The 21124-nt window shown below is 36.1% G+C and overlaps 1 protein-coding gene across 1 annotated transcript in view; it reads left to right on the forward strand.

Annotated features, from left to right (window-relative positions):
• 5-HT7 (5-hydroxytryptamine receptor 7) overlaps window positions 1-21124 on the forward strand; it is a 158913-nt gene that overhangs the window by 19507 nt on the left and 118282 nt on the right. The window contains 1 exon segment of the mRNA XM_017910784.1: window positions 1386-1598. Coding sequence (XP_017766273.1) covers window positions 1386-1598 — 213 coding nt within the window.

Below are 21124 nucleotides of genomic sequence, written 5' to 3' on the forward strand. Positions count from 1 at the left end.
ACATTACCACCCTCGCAAAACAGCCAGTCGAATTTGTGATAATCCACGTGGCAATTTTGATTTTTCATCGCGGAGAATTGACTTTCGACGTTACCAAAACTGATTGGACGCTTGGCGTGTGGCAAACAGAGTCCGTGGAAATAATTGGCGGGGAAACACAGTTGTAACGAGCATTGAAAATAAACGGTTGTGCACGCCTTCGTGGTCGCTGGTGCCGAGCGTTAACGCGAATTGACATAATAACAGTTAAATAATTACCAGACCGGGAAAGCGTCGCTGGTAGCCGCACGTGCCACGCTTTTATTGCCATTCGCCGGTTTAATTAATGCGATAAAATGTGGATGCCAGTGTTTGTCGCGGATGAAACGACGATTCTGTGACGAGGAGACTTGGATGAAAGAGGTCGAAATTGCAATGCGTTACTCGCATGATCGATTGTTCGAGGCTAATCGAGCGAGTCGTTAACGATTTTAAACTTGTCACTATGTTTGGCAACGTTTGTCAAGATTTTATAATCTCAAGTCATTTGGAAATTGTGTCACTGAAGTCTAATTTCCTATCTTTTATTTCGTGTACCCTATATGCTATTGCTTCGTCACAGGGTAACATACTTGGAACAGCTCATTAGGCTTAGATCTCTGAATAGTGATCAATAGTATAAAGATTGGACAGTGGTAATATTTATTGACGACGACAAATTGACAATAATATAAAAATTTGCGAATGACAATAGAGATACGAATTATTCCTAGATACGAGTCTATAATGACTCTCGACTTATTGGCAACGTTTGTCAAGATTTTATAATCTCGCGTGATTTGAAAATTGTATACCGTTTCACTGAAGTCTAATTTCCTATCTTTTATTTCGTGTACCCTATATGCTATTGCTTCGTCACAGGGTAACATACTTGGAACAGCTCATTAGGCTTAAATCTCTGAATAGTGATTAATAGTATAAATATTGGACAGTGGTAATATTTATTGATGAAGATAAATTGACAGTAATATAAAAATGTGCGAATGACAATAGAGATGTAAGAATGCTAGGGTTTGAGAGTGAATGCAAGGGAACACTTGGGCCTACCTAGCTGACGAGTGACCACGTGCAAGGATCGTATGAACGGGATATTTATGGCAGTATCGAACTTTTTTGCATAAAATTCATGACATTTTTGGTAATATAGCATAGACAGAATCGTATAAATGAACATACAATGCTTCCAATTTACTATCGACTAAGAATCTTCAGAAGAGTAGCCTAACTAGTGCCAAGAGGTCCATCTCGAAACCATTTCGTTCGATCTAGTTCCTGTATCGACTCGACATCGCAGATAATCGAATTATGACTGAGAAATGAACGAGAACAATTGATTCTGATTACAGGTGTACGTGAAGATATTCCTCGCTGCACGGAGGATAGTCTTGGAGGAGAAGCGGGCTCAGAGCCACCTGGAGGCTCACTGCTACCTTGACATAGAGCCGACGGTGCAGCAGCATCAACCGGCTGCTGTGAACCGTCAATTAAACTCGGACACGCAGCCAGGCCACGGAAGTCCACAGGTGAAGCAGCACCGAAGTTCCAGCGCCTCTACAACGGTCAGTATTACCTGAATAGTGCCTAGATAGCGGGCCTAGTTACCCCTAGTCTCATTGGCCGCTGACTAGTCAACTTGCTGTCAAAACTCTCGATGACGAATCACGATCTCTGATTTGCGCTTACTGTTACCGCGAATCTCATAACACATCCGTGACTAGGTCAGGGCTTATATTCGAACGGAACACGCCTCATGCTACGACTTCTAGGCTCATATTGCGCTGTTACCTGCACCGCGATTGACATCCCTTTGCTTGGAATTATTGTGCCTCTATTTTTATTTACTCCTCGAATTTTACTGAAAAGTTCCTCCGAATTGAATTTTGGAAGATAGGAATTAGGTGTTTTAGGGTAGGAAGGAGATGGCTGGCTATGTTTAACTTTACTACTCGCTGGCGAATTCTACTTCGCTCTTCGTTCGTTGCAATACTCTTCCGTTTCTCACACGATACTTCCCTCGTTTCTAATACCACATTGTTTACTACTCTGCTCTTCAATTCTTCGAATGATTCCTCACGAATGATAGAGGGGGTAAGGGGTTCGAAACATAGCGTTCGTGTACTCTCGGGCAAGGGCGCCCCCGTGACAGGTGTTTCCAAGCAAATAAAGTGGTTGTAGTAGGCACAGAGAGTATTGCCTGAGACAATAGAGCAAAGATTGACTCCGATACGCTCATAACAATATACTAAATGCTCTGCTCCTCGTTATATTTGTGGTCGCTCTGTGTTAGTTTCGCGAAAATCAGATGGACTCCTATTTTGTTTGAGACCCCGATTATCCGTAGCTATGTCTCCCTATTGATCACCAGAGCTAGCTTACTCTTATCTTACTCTTCTCTAGGTGCTAGAGAAGTGGAGTTTGTTTCATCTACAAAGTACATTGCAAATTTAAACATGTTTTCAAGGGAAAATTTTTCTTCTTGAGAAGGAGGAATTAAATTCTCATCAAAGGGTGAAGTTGGGTTCGTATGTAGGTAGTTCCTGACACTGTCAGTGCCAATTTCGAGGTATCTCCAATTTTTGTTTATATAGTTCCTTTGTAGAAAGTCGCGGTAATGGACAAACAAGGATAAAAATTTAATTAACGTAAACGATTAAATTCCTATTTGCATATAATTTACATGTAAATTTTTTAAGGTTCGTTCGCATGTAATTTACATACAATTTACATATCAACGTAAATAGTTGTATGCTTTCCAAGCTGCAAACCTTTAATGTTATTCAAACATTTCGCTTCGTAGTTGTTATCTGCCATTATGCTATCGTTCCACAAAGTATTTTAGAAGACGGTATTCATCTTTATGCGTAACTGTTCGTCATCGCAATACGTGTGAAGATTACACTAAAGTACTGGCAATTTCGTTGCACCTTAATGACAACTATTGTCACGACATTTTCACTGCTCGTTATATACTTGTGTCTGTAAATTAATTTAACAGATCATTCTTCCTAGTTACCAATTAATACTCTTAATTATTCCCAGCTGTAAATCATCTTACATTTCATTTACCTAAATTCAGGTTTTCTCGAAATTCGTTCATTTTCTTTTTTCTCTCGCACAGTCTTTCATACTTCGAGCTGAATTTTATATTTCTGAGTCGAAGAAAATGAAATTTCCCTTCGTTTATTTCCATCTTATCGGACACGAATAACACTCGCGAATCGAATGTACGTAAGGTAATGATAATGTAATGAGTTCCACGAAGTCGGGCGATTAAAATTCAGTCAAGGCTGAGTATTACAAATTGTGCTCGAACTTTCTTGCCCCCGTCTCATGCATATAACTCTGTGTTATATCACAGATAAACGGTAACTACTTCAACATAAGATCATATCAACCAAACGACTACGACGTTGCGCAAACTTCACCGGGAGCACAAATTTTCTATAATAACAAGAAATACCTGAAGTGTCCCTAGAATTATTAATACTTTATGGAACGAAATTTTGCATTACAGTTCTTCCAAGTCTCTTTTTTTTTTTTTAATTGGAGTCAAAGGTAATTCTCGTTTACAATTTTCAATTTGCCTCGTGATGAAAATTGAAGGAAAGGTTGCTTTTACATTTCCGTAATTTTGAAATGAAACGAACGGAGGGATGTAAATAAGAGGAAAATATTTAGGTATCAAAATTTTGTTAAACCAAGCAATATTTGGCTGGATCGTGATTCTTGTGTAAACGAGGACTTTCATATTCGAGAATAGGAGTGGTGGAAATTCTAGAATATTATATTTCAAGAGTGACGTCAGCAAACGTTTAATCTTCTTACACCGCGTGAGCTATCATCAATTTCAAAAGGATTTCGTCATGGTGTACGAAGAAACTTGTCAGGGATCGTTAGAATTATAGCCAACACTGGTAGATATTCCTCGTGCATCTATTGTAATGTAAGGGTGGCGTAACATTTCTGAAAATGTTTTTGTATAGTGAATTTTGTATGGAGAAATTCAATAGTCACTTCTATCAAATAATTTTCTATCTTCTGTAATAATTTAGAGAGTTCTTTTTAGAAATTTTATTATGATTCCTTTTTTCTTAATTTTTTAAAGATGATTTAATTTTTGGAGATCTCATCCCCCTGTGATGGTTTGACAATTATTTGATTAATCATTTGTATGTTCTATAGTCATCTCTATTAGAGTTTCACAATTATTCGTAGCTCTTCTCGTAATTCATAATCACATCTGTTAATTCTTGTTAATTATTCAAAATCTTTCTTCAAGATTCCACATTCACCCTAAATTCATAGCAATTATTTACAACTGACATTGAACAATATAAATCATGCTAATATCTTCCTAACTTCAAAAACACCAAGTAAAAATCTTGTATCCACCAAAAATTATTATTGTTATCTCACAATATCATCTCCTCCCCATTCTCATTGAAGAATCTCCAAATTTGGAATAATCCTCCAAAATCGAAATTTAATTATTTTAATAAATTCTCCTCTTGTTAGTATTATTCCGAGTGTCCCAAAAAATGGCGAAAATATCCGAAACGAGTAGGATTACCACCTGACCCAGTGTGGCATCATAGACGTAATTGGAATAACGAAGTTACGCGACTGACAACTGCAAAATTATTTCCTGTATCGTCTCGAGACTGGAACCACGTGCACATACCGTGACAGGGCAGTTTCTAACAGATGGCTTTACAAGAAAAAAAGAAAAATCATCGACAGTCGTGTTAACAGCAGGAGGAAAATGAAAGCTTAGTCAGACGCGGACTTGTTAAAAATGTTGGCCATAGTGACACGAGGCAGACACGTCACGAACCCGAGGAAGAAGGTCGAGAAATGGGAACAGTTGATGGATGAGAGGATGAGTGATCGTTCCTTTGTGCTATTGATTTTTCTCTTCGTTATGAACATAATAACACTTGCGAGGACGATAATTCATCTTGCTACTTGGACAATTAATAATTCTAATTTTTGAAATTTTCTTCCTTCAGTCACGTGATAAATATTTGTATCGTTGTACTGATGATGCAGATATAAGAATATTTTCCTCTAGCAGATTAATTCCTGTATAATTTCTTTCGATTAATAGGCAGATTTAATTTTATTAATTTAGTAATAGGTTTGTTTTGAAAATGAAATTTATGAAAAATTCTTTGGATTTATAGGCAGGATTAATTAGATTAATTTAATAAATGGTTTCTATGGGAAATTTAATTTTTGAAGAATTTTTTCAGTGTATAGACAGATTTAATTTACTTAATTTAGTAAACGAAAGTTTGTTTGGGAATTCTAATTACTTGTCTGGCCCGTGACGTCTCATTCCACTTATCAATTACAGTGCGGTATTAAATCAGAACATTTATAATAAATCCAGCTATTTCGCTTATTTTTTACTTTTCACGTGAACCCGAAATTTTTAAATGATTCTATTCAATATCTTTTATTTTATAAAATCGCTGATAGTACTGCAAAATATTTAACAAAAGGAATTTAGTCTTCGCTGAATTGTCGTTGCGATGAAATTTCTTATTAAAATGTAAGTAATCCCAAGAAAGTCGATCCGAAAACTTTTGGATCAATGATAACTATAATCCATGAATTCGCTTTCGACGCAGATGCAGAGAGGATTTTTCCATGCCTGATTTTCAATTCCCCTTATGGGAATCTTCATCGCCCGTTCAACTGTTGGCTCGTAACGATACGAATCAGAAATAAAATACAATTGTACGGTTCGTAATGAAATCTTCATTGCTACTGCTCGACATACTGGATCGCTATCGTCGAGGATCTAAATGCCGGCTTCTTGCAAAATCATCGCTGGTCCCTCGCGTAAAAAGGTACATCCGACGATAGAAAAGAAAGGTGAACGAGATCTCGTAAAAAATTCTTGCCCCATACGATTTGTTCGATATTGGTGCTTTCTAACCTTACTTTTCGTATAAAATTTCTTCCCAATTTGTAATAAAAATTTCAAAATAACGGTTCCCAATTTTCTCGTGTACCTACAATTTAAAGGATAATTATTCAGGGGATTATTATTCTTCATTTCCCTTTTAGAAATTTTTATTCGATGATGAAGCTTTTAATAATTTTTCACAACTTCTCCACGCATAAATTTCTCCTCAACTAATGGCAATATTTAATTTTTGTGTTATTCGAAGGAGTATGATCGTTTATTTATATATTAAAAGCTTTTGGTTGGACAATTTAACTTTTTAGAATTTTCTCGTGCACACGGGGCAGTCATATTTATTTCTGAAGTTTCTGAAAATTCTCTAAAATTTCTTCACGACTAATATCGACACCATAATCTCGAAATATCTAAAATTGGAAGGATTATTATACATTCGTATGTTAGAAATATTTCATTCAAGGATTTAATTTTTCCCAATTTTCTTCTCCACGTAATGCAGCCATATTTGTCTTCTAAATTTTCCAAAATCTCTTCCGAATTTTCTCGCTACCCTGCAATTCTCTCAGACATCCTCGTGACTAATACAAATACTAAATTTTCGAAATTAACCACGTAATTGCCTCGTTTCGCGATATTTCTTCAGCGACAATCGTGTTTAAGAAACATATAGCAGGAGTTGGTAGGAATATGCATGGCTGTTGCCAAAACGAGTCAAAATCGCGAAATGCAAATTAACGAGGGGGAAGATGCTGACAAAAGGATACGGTGGCCTCGTACCATTCGATTCTTCATTCATCGATGGAACCGGCCGTAAATTCCCTTTTTCTGGCGTTCAGAAAAATGCGGAAAATTCAAGCGGAGATGTCGGACCAGCTGTGACACTGACGTGCGCTTTTACGTGCAGAACGGTTTAAAAAAGAAAAAAAAAAAACAAGTGCGGAGAAGAAAAAAGGGGGGATTTCCTCGTACCAACGCGCCTGGAAGTTCTCGCGTCGAAAACAATTCGGATTTTTTTAATTGGTAAAAGGGCTGCCTTTGCACCGGAAAACGGCACGTTCACACAACTCAACCCTTCTAAATTTATCTCCCTTAGGTATTTCAAAAATGTTTCATCGCTGTGGTTTAAATAATTATTCGTATGCATAGGTCGAATTTTTGGCAGTTATTGTGTATAGGTTTTCCAATATTTATTTATTTATTTCCTTCTTTTAAGTGATTGTGTATATATAATATAATTCTTGGTATTTTTCTTTATTTAAATAATTATGTGAATTATATATATTTTTTTAATTAGGTAATTTAGGACTTCCGTTATTATCCGTAGTTATCTAGAATTATATTAGTATTGCAGAAAGTTTACACATACAGGATGTGATAGTTTATATTTATATATATGTGTGTAGAATATTTTTAGGATTCGAGGATGAGTGCATGGGATCATTTAGGCCTTCCTCGAAGATGAGGAATAATAAGAGGGTCGGTCAGTCGCATAATCATAGATCAGTTATTAGTTTAATCTTCTAATTAACTCTACTCTGAGTCTCATTTATTTCGTAATTAATCATATTCCTAGATATATACAAGTCATGCATCGGAAATTACAAGTGTCGTGGTGTCAGGTCGGTAGTTTACAAATTTTCAGAGCCAAGGATCCTGCGCATATATAAATTATAAATTTATATTATTATAATTAATTGCATAAATATCGAATCTTATTTCATTTCATTTCACGCAGACGATTGCAAGTATTTGTTTCAATGCAAATGCAATAACACCTCTGATGAAGGTAATTGTAATTCCGTTGATGCATTTGTAGTAATCCCTTTGATGAATGAAGTTCTTACCAGAGTTATTTCGTTATTGCTATGTCTGCGCTGTATCTTGTGGTTTATTGTTGTCTTTTGTTATTTCCGGATTTATGAAGTATCCGCGTTACAATTAACGAATTCTCTTACCCGTTTCCATAATTCTAACAGTGGCTGACTTATTACTCGCACATTCTACTGATTTAACCCACGGCATACCGCGTCGAATAATTAACGTATTAATTAATTCTACAAGTAGGAGAGGAGAATATAAGAGAATTCTAACTTCATTTCTCAGAAGATCTTGGTGTTATAAACAAAGCACCAATAATTTACTGAAATTCCAACGAATCGGTTTCCTTTTATAATAGGTATCATTATTTTCTTAGATTTCCACAATTTTCAAAATTCGATGGAGTGTAGAATTTCTTCAATTTGGATTTACAAATAAAGACAGTACAGGAAGCTACTAAACAGAAGATCCTTTGGCTCTCATATCTAGGGATATTAATCTAGGGATATTAATTTAATTTCATAACAAATTCAATAATGTCGTTTCCTTTTAGACTTCCAAGATTCTCGAATTTTATACGACAGTAGCACTCACTTAACTTCAATTTACAAACACATACGATGCAAATAACTATGTAACAGAAGCATCCTGAAACAAAAGAACAGAGGAGTCCTTTTGGATTTTAGATCAAAAAGAATCAAACACTCATTCACAGGGAACAAAAACGAACATCATAGTCACCTCCAAATAAAACTCCTCCCCGTCCAAAGTATGCCATAAATCTGCTGCTCTTTGCCAAAAAGTTCCGAATTTAACGACTAGAACGATCTCATCCAGGCGTGCGAATTAATTCGTATAATAAATCCTGCAGTTAATATTTTATTGCTTCCGTCAGCCTGTCGTAATTCCATTCCGCGTAAAAAGTCCTTTGTCAGGCCTGGTAACGAACGATTTCGTGGATCCCTTGTCTCGAAGGTGACTCTTCTGGACGACTCCTCTGATCCGCGGGGAAGTGGAAGAATCGTGTCGCGAATTCGAAGGTCTTAACGACGGACGAACGATAAAAAGGGAAAAAATGTGAACGGCGAAGAAACGAAGTTGGAATGATAAGGAAGAGGCGAAGAGAAACGAGTGTTTGGGAAATGTTCGGATCGTCGTGTCGGTGGGATAAAGTCGACGCACGGGATCCATACTTTTTTCGCACGGGCTTGGCAGATTGCATAAAATCGCAATTTACAAGGGGATTCGATGGTCCTTTTTGCCCGTCGGCGAAAACGTTTGAATTAATGAAACGTCTTCTTGAACCCTCCCTTTTCTCGTCTCACCGCTGTCTGATTTATTACGTATCGCCTCTACTCACCTGCATTTACGTGTAACGCGGGGCTTATCTTATATATTTTCCCGCTTTAGACCGTGGTTTCTTCGGTACCAGCTGCGGCTCGGTTAGGTGATTAAGATATTAACATGTATGCGAGCGTAAGTGGTCTTATGGGGTTACATGACACGCCATAATTGCAGAAAATGTTACGTTTTTACTAGTTTTGTGGAGACTATCTTTGCAAGTAGTCATTATCCAATTAATTGAGTATGACGAATTAACTCGTCACGTGTATTATCGATCTCGGTTAGGTGATTAAGATATTAACGTGTATGCGAGTGTAAGTGGTCTTATGATATGACATAACACGCCATAATTGCAGGAAATGTAACGCTTTTACTACTCTTGTTAGACTATTCTTTGCATACAGTCATTAATCCAGAATGACGAATTAATTCCGACTTAATAATTTATTTTTCCACTAATTTTTTGATGTCACGATGCTTCTTTGTGTTTGTATTTAGTGCAGATTATTTATACGTGCATTTACTTGAATTGAAATCGGTCCAAGTAAAATCAATTCTTTCTTAGAGATTTCAAGTCTGTTACTGTAGAATGATATTTAGTTATACTGTATTTAAATCGAAGAAATGTTCAATTTTTCCTTTTCATTTTCCTCGTCAGAGAAATTTTACTCTCAAAATACCATTGCGAATTTTTCCTAATTATTATAGAGGATTTTATGGTGGGTTTAATTGCGATTTATTTACAATTAAGGAAAGTAATTTTCTAATTACTAATAAAGTAAGATTCAAAATTAACATTGTTATTCACTTGTTCTTTGTAGTAACAAGATCACTCTGCATTTTTCGCTCTGGTTATATCAGTTGTCTGACTAGGACTGACTAATATCCCTAATCTATTGTTACCTTCTGCTAAAGAAGTTCAGCAGATGGCGTCGTCTGTTCTGCTCCCATGATCCCATAGATCGGTATTGATCTATTTCCTATGACACTCTATATCCCCATCCCCATTCGTAGAATTCTGCTGCTTGCAGTGGAATACGATATGGCGGTCGCTAATTCGCTTGCCAAACAGAAAATGCAGACTCGCGTTCAGTTAGTATTTCAAGGACGACCATAAAAGTGTCACGGTGGAATCCAAGATACATCGGTCGCGTTACACGTAATACATTATCATGCATCGAAGATCCCGGTAAAGCTACTTGGATTTACGCCAACACGTCTCAACAGATGCGTGAGAAAAGCCTCATGTATGTTTCATCGAAGCGCGGAGGCCTGTAGACGTCCTCCAGGAAGCATAGATTTCGCCGACGATTCTTCGGCATTTTCGAGAGCAAGCGTTTACACGAATTATTGGTGGATGGCCAGCACGAGAGCTTATCGTCGCACCCTTCCCGTTTCCAGCCAGCGTGTATCATCTTCGCCTGATTTATGGCGGTCCGATTCCCGTGCTCGATAACTAACTAAAAAATCGAGGAGGTTCGGTCACGATGATTGCCTGGTTTGTCACGCCACAATTTATGATTCCGAGACTATCGGATCGAACGCTCGTTTCGCCCCCGCCATTTTATATTCCCATCGCGAAAATATTGAGTCCGAAGGAGGGAAATTAATGGAGCATATTACCACGTGCATCTACTTTGCGAGTTTCTGCGTTAACAGGAATCCTGGCTCGTTTATTGGAGAATTGATTTATTGCTCGAAATAATTTATGGCTGAAGTTACGCGTGTTTGAAAATACCGACGCAGGTTGAAAAATGAAGTAATAAATTTCTCCATTTTTACGTATTTTTGTTGTATATGTATCCTCTGAGATTTTCTTTTAATTTTTCGTTTGAATATGTACATATATGGTGTAGATTGGCAAATCGTTAATTTGTTTCTGAACTTCTGTCAGTAAATTGAGTATCGAGTAAGTGAAATAATTTTTATAACCAATAGGCAGTGCATAATTAAAAAATTTGATTCTTTAATTGGGTATCATGAGGTTTAAAGATTGTTAATATAAAAGCATACTTGAGAAATTTTTCTTTTCATGGTTTCCAAATTTTTAAGTATTTCAGTAAGTCCTGTTCGTTCTCAGTTGTTATTTAAAATTAAATCCGTGAAAATAGGAGATATCGACATTGTATATTCATTTAATTATATGAGGCAGTGAATTAGTATCACTGAATTTGATTCCAAGTTAGGTACTAGGGACAGGGAAATTTTTCTCTTTAATGCTCTTAATTTTTGAGTATTTTAGAATATTCTACTTCTTGCTATTTGGGTACGTTCGTGCTGAAAATTAAATCAGTCAGATCAAATTTTTAGGCTTCTCTCAAAGTCGCTGTCAACATTCCTTACAATAGTCCGATAATCCGAGCCAGGTATCCGTGTATCTATCTGTCGATCAACGGTAATTGAAAGCTCGCTCGATCCAAACATCCATTGTCCACGTGTGCGTGTAGTCCTTGGACCGAAATGTAAGATTACGTTATGTCAGTTATTATCGAGCAGTAGATTCCAAGGGTTACCAATATCATAAATACAGTATTTATATCTCCAACATTCGTTTAGAGTAGAAGACTAACGATATTCTTAAATAAATAATAAAATTTTCATTTTATCCCTACAATAAATTTAATATAATTTTCCAAACTTAACCCTTTGCACTCGAGAGACGCTCTTAAAAATTTCTAAGATCGATATTAATTAAAATGTCAAATTTAAAATAATGTAACGGTGTGCAAGATATTGAAATCAAATAATTTTATGTGTTATTTATTATATGAATTCATATTTACTGCTGCAAGAAATATCGTCACTTTATAGCAATCTTTGAACTCCTGCTTTTCTTTAGTCAAAAAATTATCGAGTGCAAAGGGTTAACACTGAAAAATTTTTTAAAATTCTCTTTTTCGTATCACGATATATAACACAACTCACAGTGACATATATTTTCATCAGAAACATAAACTCTTGCTAGAAATAAAGGAAAAGGGAATAACAAAAGCTGAAAGGGAGAATTCTGTCAGATCTTAATTACAACCATAAATGATAGAGGAAATTACCCAGCGATGATCCATTAATGGCTTATAAATAATTCAGATCATCAGATGAGAACGTCGAAACGTCACCGACACGACGGAAACACGCGACTAGCAGGTTTGTTTTACAAATGCAAATTTGCATCGGATAGTTGTTTAACGACGTCGGCCATATTCATTACGCTCGTTAGGGCAAACGCAACGGGGGCATCGAAGGAGTCGCGATTCGAGCTGGCGTATCGAGTGTGTTCCCTGCGCGTGAAATATGTGCCTGTCGTGTCGTAATGTGGAGAAAAATACGTTTTATAACGTCGCCTTATGTGGCGAATTTTTCTCTATACCGCGCCATTATAAGGAAAATTTTTCTTCGTGATACGCCGCGAGAACCTGCCGTATTTCACGCGCGACCCCGGCAAACGTATCGGTTCCTTTCGATACGTGTCATATGCACTCGACGTTTTCTTTATCCAACTGCATTTGCGTCTCCGTTCCATGCGTTTTACGTGTTCTCTGAATTCTTGATAGCCAACCATACTTACCGAGGGAGAAATTTTATTTCGATCACTATCAATGATCCTTCGTGCGTCCTGTGCTTTCAGAATGTTATGAGAATAGGTTTGCTGGGGTAGAAAATGGAATGGGTAATACCCAATACCTGTTATTTTATTATATTTCTGTGCTATGTAGAATCTTAAAGCAGTAAGCACAATGATTGGCTAGACAATTGGAAAGAAATTTTCTCTGGTGAAAAGGGTTAGCAGTATAATATGCCAGACCAATGGAGATTATTGGGTTTAGAGTTTTAGATTATACTACTTCTGAAATTTAATTAAACTAACGTTAGGGTAGGAAAGTAGAGTTGGTAGAAAATTTTGTATTTATTATTTTATTATATCTTTGGAGTGCATGTAAAATTTGTTTGTTGTAACTGGAAGCACTGGTTGTGTTCATCTCGAGTTTCTAGGGTTCCCTAGACACGCCAAGAATGGCCACTGTGGGGATTTTAGTGAGTAGGAACCTCGCACAACCACTACAATCAAAAGGATAAAGGAAAAGGGAGATAAATGAATAAATAAATAAAGCAGAGTGATGGAGTGAAAGGGAAGGATTGATAGTGGGGATGAAGAGACTAAAACAAAATTTTTTATTCCTGGTCAAAGTCAATACCAATGATTTCAGACCTTATATTTTTACTTTTTCTGAAATCATATACCTATTTGTAACGAGACTAATTTTTCATACGTATTGATAATTATGAAAGTGGTTTAAGTCAATTTACTCTACAATAATATGCAACTAAATTTGCAAAATACCAAATAATATAACCGTCGTATCAATTTCACAATCGTAATTAATTTTTCCATTTATAATACGCTTACGTAATTTCAGGAATCTGTCGTAATCACTTTCATAATTATCTACACATATATAACGATAATTAATTTTCATCGTACCACCTCAACTGTTATTAAATATAACAGCAGACCGTCAATTTTGATATCAAAATTCTCGATGATCCTTCAAAATTCACCAATGCAGCATACCCTAATTAACCACCTATAACCATGGCGCACCTAACAATCCAAGAAGAATACTCGAAAGAATAATGCAAGAAACTTCCCTTATTAACAAAAACTCTGAGCAGGAGCTAGTCCATCGACTCGCTGAACAAACACGAAGCTTCATCGATCAATCGCATAATCAAACGCGCATAAACTTTGGAAGAGAGTTGCTAAGATACACGGATCCGTACTTCTTCCAGTGGCTACGTTCCTCGGAGTCATAAATCAAGCGAACAGTGGGAAGAATCTCGATATTCCGCGCGGTGCATCATAAATTCCAGGTGTCGACCTGACCCCAGCTTCGCAGGCGCACTTCCGGCCAATATCACCAGCCAGCACAGGCTGACTCACGCGTATAGGAAGCACGGCCATGCTCTTCGTTGTCCTCAGGCTAATTGCGATAATTGCACCGTCGCTATTCTCGATCGAGCCAGTCCAAGTCAGCCAACGTCTTGCCGAGGAACAAACAGGCCGACCCTGACCGAATTGCTGCTTCTTGCACGAGGCTACCGGTTCCTACGGACGCTTCCGCTGTCAATTGGTTTATTCCTGGCCAGCTCGTTCGGTTTTATTGACGACAGCCAGCCGCTAGCCAAATCGTTGTAATTGCGCCTTGTTTATCAGCGAGATGAACAGCCTGTAGGGAACAGCTGGCCGAATGCTGGATGCTTACGAAGATAACAACGCTTGTTTTCATTCCTGTCGCATTTCGTATTGGCAATTTCTTGCTTTCTCGTTGGGATAGGTTAAACAAAACTGGACTAATTTCCATCGTTCTGTGGGGATTGATAGGGGAAGATGTGGGGTCGTGTGGATCCTCGTGGAAGAGGGGTTGGTTTATTTTATTGGGACGGTTGATTGGTGTATAATGTGTACGATGTCGAGGGATTGATAGATGGTTAATTGGTACGTGGGAGGTAGATGAGAGCAGTTACAATTACCACAGTGACATTCAGAAAAATTTGAAATTATATTTCCTTTTTCTTTCTTCCTTTTTTGTATATTTTTGGAATATTACGACTTTATATTTGAAAATGTATCGCGTCTGACATAAGGTATATTATTCTACTTGTTCGTCCATAAAACGCAGGGTATCAATATAAAAATTGGCAACGCAACGATTCGCTGTTCGTCACTCAAAATATCGGGGTTCAATGTAGATATATCTTTTTGAAATTGGCAGTCGTTTCATTTCGCGATGTTATTTGAGTTAAAAATGTCTGCTGGACAAAAAGATTCGATTTTTCAATATTTATTTCGAATTCTACGAGAGATGCCAATAAAAATCACGGAATCATTCGTGTCGTAATTAAAAAGTGCCCTTTTCTGTCCTTTTATTGAAAGATATCGACAATATCGGGATAACGATAGACAAACAATATTTTCATCAAACGAAAACTTTTCAATTTTTATATAACAGAAATATCATATATATATACATTTACGTATCTGTGTATATACAAAATATGCGCTTTTTATTTTCGTTATTCATATTTATTCTTCTTCTTTATCTAAATCTACCATTCACGTCGCTGTTCAGTGTTGTGCACAATTTGGAAAATTTTTGTAGACTTCCTCTTACTTTAATTACCTGCTTTACGATCATCTTACGCTTTCTCGTGAAAAATATTTTTCCAAATTTTCTTGCACTTTAATAAAAGCAATACAAATAATCGCTGATGAAAACAGCAAAAACCTGTCAAATTAATTCTCAAGTGTAAATATAGATCTCAAAAAATTCTACCAAGCTTAATTACGTGAAAATCAACATATTTGTATTTTTGTTCGAATTATTGTCATTAATAAAAAGCAGTGCAACCATGTCGAGGTTCAATGCTGTACTTAATGCTATACTCGCGTTATGTATCTGCTTGATTCTTCTTTTTTATGCATCATCCCTGCTCGTTACTACTTCCGCACCAGCGTATCCATCTTCCGATATCATCGTAAAAATCTCTTTCGCTCCTTGCAGCGTCGAGTCTGGGAAAGCTCGTGCTTTCGCGTTCTCATCGACTCATTGCAATCGATACACCAGCAGGATCCTTGAGAAAATGTATCAAAAATAATTCTTTCGCTTCGTTTCGTTAACGACTGAAACTTATTACGCGAGTGTAATTAGAAATTCTTCATTATTTAATGATTTAGAGAAATCGAAGGTAATAATAAATTGTGTAAGGTTGGTGAAAAATGGTGAACATTTATACCCTCTTTAAAAGAGGATTAATATTCTATCGATCATATTAATTTTACAACAGGGACGTGTTATAGTACAGTCATTTTATTTTTATTAAGTGTCATATAAATTTATATAAGATACTTGAATTATTTTTTGGCAAAAAATTGTGTGCAAGTTCGATTTAGAAATATTGGGTGAAGGAGTGGAACGTAATCTTTTTTTAAAAATCTTAGGAAGTAAGTTTGGTAAAAATAAAATAATTCTATTTATTTACTTTATCCTATTCTGTGATATTCCAGTGTGTCTGATAGCGTGGGATTCGTACTCCTTATTCCTGTGCTTTGCACCTTGCGTTTCCAAGTAGTACGAGTCAGTCATATCCGACTATCTCGCTGTATCCTCTGATCTACGAGTTATCTCGAATATCAATATTTTTTAAATATCGTTAAAATTGTTGAATTTATTAACAATTCTCAAACAGGTATAAAAAATATCATTAATTTATTTTTAAGTATTCCAACTTTAAGCAAGCATCTCTTCTACTGTTTATAGTTATAGAATCACGGTATAATTCCAGGAAATACCATTCCCTTTGCTCTCGTCGTTTAAGAAGATTCCATTTAATAGCGTAACAAAATAATAGAAAATTCCAAAGTTTCTCCAATTTCTGCATTTTTCATTGCACAAATCTATCTCCGTCTTTTTCCTTTGTAAGAATACGCTCTTTGATACGCAAAAATTCGGAGGTTGCCTTTCAGCTCTCGCAAATAATTCGTTTCCCGTGATACTTGTTCCTTCAAATAGAATCCCGAACAAGCAGTCGCGAAATATTGCGAAATCGAAGCTTCCGCAGTTTTCGAAACGGTGAGCGATATTCCTCGTCCAAATTTTTCCCCGGCATTTTTCAATGTCCTCGTTCAAGTTGAAATTACAATTTGCAGAGCAACGAAAACAGGGATTCGGAGTTTCGCGAAATGTGGGGACAGATTGCAGCAAAATTTCTGTAGCAGAGAAATGTCTTCGACAACTGACAGCTCGTATACTGTTTTAACAAAACGCGCTGCTTTTCGCTTCGTTCGCCAAGTTTTCGTGCAATTGTCAACGGGAATCGAGATCTGTAAAATTTACGATACTTTGTAACGAAGCTTTGTTAAATAGGCATTGAAAAATTGTACGAAAGAATTTTCTCTCTTTTCTTTAAAAAATATCAATTTATTGATATATCCAGAGATAAAGTTTTCTGTAGAAAGGCAGCTCTAGACGAAGTTAAAGGGATGCAAAGCTTGCTTATTTATTAATTTATTAGGATTACAAAATTTTAAAAATTTATTTCTCCTGTAAAATAATTTTTAATTCCTTAAATTTATAATTAAAATTAATTATAATATATCCTCTGCTTACTTTTTACTATGTTTATTATTGATACTATATAAAGTATAAATATAATAATTAATAATATATATAGTATAATTTTTTGAAATCTAGGATAATATTTTTGTTTCTTCTCGTAACAGATTTTTATAATTAAATCTGTTTCTTGATAATATCAGAGTCTCAGGGTCTTAAGTATACATCTCGTGTTCAGGCCAAGTAGTCGCTTTTAATTAAAATATTATATACACCTCTTGCAAGCAATATCCCGGTATATTCATTAAATTTTCTTTCAAATATTTAACTTCCTGTCTCGATAGTTGCTTCACACGCGAACTGTTTCTCCGTTCACCGAGCGTTTCGTCTTCAAATTTACCGTCCAGTGAAAACAGTTAACATAATCGTCAAAATTTGAAACTTTACACGGGGCTTGTGAGTAACTAATTAAAGGAGAGTTTAAAATAGCTTAGCAAGAAAGTTGCTAGGCTTATACCTTCGTTCAGATCAATACTCGCTAAACTCTCGGCCAATACTTCCAGCGAATAATTTACAATCTTTGTCCCGAGTTTCGAGCCATCGGTGTAAAAAACAGAATAAAATTTTAATCTACAACGCCTCTGCCAATTTTCTAATTAACTTCTTGCTTTGTATCGCAACTTCCCTGCGTAATAATTAATTTCGGCTATCAAACGAAAAATTTCAGGTTAAAGTAACCTTTAATACCTGTAAATTTATTTTCAAATGGGCTTTACTCCCTTCTCTTATGGCGTACTTCTGGTGAACGTAAAAGTAAATTATTTCTTTACTTTCTACCTCACTTATTAACCCTTCGCACTCGACTTTTTCGTTACTAAAGAATAGTAATTCGAAGACTTTCTGCCATAAAGTCGACAATATTTTTAAAACGATAAATAAGAAATCGTATGCAAATTAGGACGTAGAATTATTTCACTTCGACATTCTACGCATCGTTGGGTAATTTTAAATTTCATATATATATATTAACACATCGACATAAAATGACGTCTGGAAGACGTCATCCATTTCACGTGTCATTGTAGACTTCGACGTCTCCGAGACGTCAAAAATTATCCCTGGCAGACAGAATATCGTGCAGTATATTATTTTAACACTTTGACTGCCACGTTTGTCATATATGGCCGGTCAGGGTTTCTCCTTTGACGCTATGATGGTCATTGGTGACCAGAGTTCTTATATGCTTTGAATAATAAAAATATTCCAGTGGCATTCTGAGCGAAATATGTGATTTCGGCGTGGTAGTCAAAGGGTTAAGAGGGAACCGAATCTTCACTGGTCTTACTCTAGGTGTTCCTCGGTTTTAGTGTTATAGAGAATGATTGAAGAACCAAAGCACTGATCACATTTTCGGACGTATCGAATTCCGTTTTATTTGTATGTCCAGGGGTTAATTAACACCGACCTTTAAAATCTGATTAAATGGCGATTGAAGCTCGCCTCTCGAGTGCAAAGGGTTAAATAATAAATCCGAAGTTAAAAATTCTGGGCCCTTTTATCTACATCATCCTGTCTACAAATTTCAATTATTTTAATCCCATATATTAATCGTTATATCACATCGTCACAAAATATTTGTGATACAGTTACCCTTCGTTGCCTCAGGATGGAAAAGAAATTTACCTAACGTATCATTTAATTTCGAATTCCTAATTACTAGATCACCCTGTATATTAGGTATTAAAGTTCCACTAACTAGCCGCTATGGTATCGCAAAAGCTTGTTAAAATTTAAATCTAACCATCCATCACCGAACGATCTCTCAATCTACGCCAACAGTGATTCCACTTACCCCCGAACGCCATAAATTCCCTACTCTAAAAAACACACCTCCACGAGAAGACGTTAAAATGACGCGTTAACGTTAAACCGTTAAAAAGAGAATCGTCCAGCAATCCATCACCCACCAATTCCTCACGCCCACGAGAACACTAATTCCGCTTATCCCGCAACACCATAAATTTCCCACCCCTAAGAAGCACGGTTCCGCTTAAAAAGTTTAAAACGACACTGTCTGCTGACAACAGCAAAGCCTGTCTGCCAACGGGAAAATAGAAAGAAACAATTAACACAGTTTCCCTTTTGTTCATAGCTATAAAAGTTCCAAGACATGTCTTTAAACGATGTTCCTTTTGTTGCGTCCCGAACACTGCAATTCGCACTTTTGGGAGTTTTGGGGGGTTGTAAGGCCCATTTACGCAGATACGGCATACTCTAAATTGGCTCTTTGCACTCGATAGGTGAGCTTCAGTCACCATTTCATAAAATTTGGAAGATCGATATTAATTAGTATATGAAATTTAATGTAATTTAACAGTGTGCGAAGTATCGAAGTCAAATAATTCTACAATTCTATTATTATACAATTCTTTATTTACTCCTTAAAGTAGTATCGTCAGTTTTTCAGTAGAGAATCTTTGAATTTTTACTCATGTAATTAGAAATTCTTCATTATTTAATGATTTAGAGAAATCGAAGGTAATAATAAATTGTGTAAGGTTGGTGAAAAATGGTGAACATTTATACCCTCTTTAAAAGAGGATTAATATTCTATCGATCATATTAATTTTACAACAGGGACGTGTTATAGTACAGTCATTTTATTTTTATTAAGTGTCATATAAATTTATATAAGATACTTGAATTATTTTTTGGCAAAAAATTGTGTGCAAGTTCGATTTAGAAATATTGGGTGAAGGAGTGGAACGTAATCTTTTTTTAAAAATCTTAGGAAGTAAGTTTGGTAAAAATAAAATAATTCTATTTATTTACTTTATCCTATTCTGTGATATTCCAGTGTGTCTGATAGCGTGGGATTCGTACTCCTTATTCCTGTGCTTTGCACCTTGCGTTTCCAAGTAGTACGAGTCAGTCATATCCGACTATCTCGCTGTATCCTCTGATCTACGAGTTATCTCGAATATCAATATTTTTGAAATATCGTTAAAATTGTTGAATTTAATAACAATTCTCAAACAGGTATAAAAAATATCATTAATTTATTTTTAAGTATTCCAACTTTAAGCAAGCATCTCTTCTACTGTTTATAGTTATAGAATCACGGTATAATTCCAGGAAATACCATTCCCTTTGCTCTCGTCGTTTAAGAAGATTCCATTTAATAGCGTAACAAAATAATAGAAAATTCCAAAGTTTCTCCAATTTCTGCATTTTTCATTGCACAAATCTATCTCCGTCTTTTTCCTTTGTAAGAATACGCTCTTTGATACGCAAAAATTCGGAGGTTGCCTTTCAGCTCTCGCAAATAATTCGTTTCCCGTGATACTTGTTCCTTCAAATAGAATCCCGAACAAGCAGTCGCGAAATATTGCGAAATCGAAGCTTCCGCAGTTTTCGAAACGGTGAGCGATATTCCTCGTCCAAATTTTTCCCCGGCATTTTTCAATGTCCTCGTTCAAGTTGAAATTACAATTTGCAGAGCAACGAAAACAGGGATTCGGAGTTTCGCGAAATGTGGGGACAGATTGCAGCAAAATTTCTGTAGCAGAGAAATGTCTTCGACAACTGACAGCTCGTATACTGTTTTAACAAAACGCGCTGCTTTTCGCTTCGTTCGCCAAGTTTTCGTGCAATTGTCAACGGGAATCGAGATCTGTAAAATTTACGATACTTTGTAACGAAGCTTTGTTAAATAGGCATTGAAAAATTGTACGAAAGAATTTTCTCTCTTTTCTTTAAAAAATATCAATTTATTGATATATCCAGAGATAAAGTTTTCTGTAGAAAGGCAGCTCTAGACGAAGTTAAAGGGATGCAAAGCTTGCTTATTTATTAATTTATTAGGATTACAAAATTTTAA

Source organism: Eufriesea mexicana, unplaced genomic scaffold (genome assembly GCF_001483705.2).
Source record: "Eufriesea mexicana isolate 0111107269 unplaced genomic scaffold, ASM148370v2 scaffold172, whole genome shotgun sequence".
Classification (NCBI taxonomy): domain Eukaryota; kingdom Metazoa; phylum Arthropoda; class Insecta; order Hymenoptera; family Apidae; genus Eufriesea; species Eufriesea mexicana.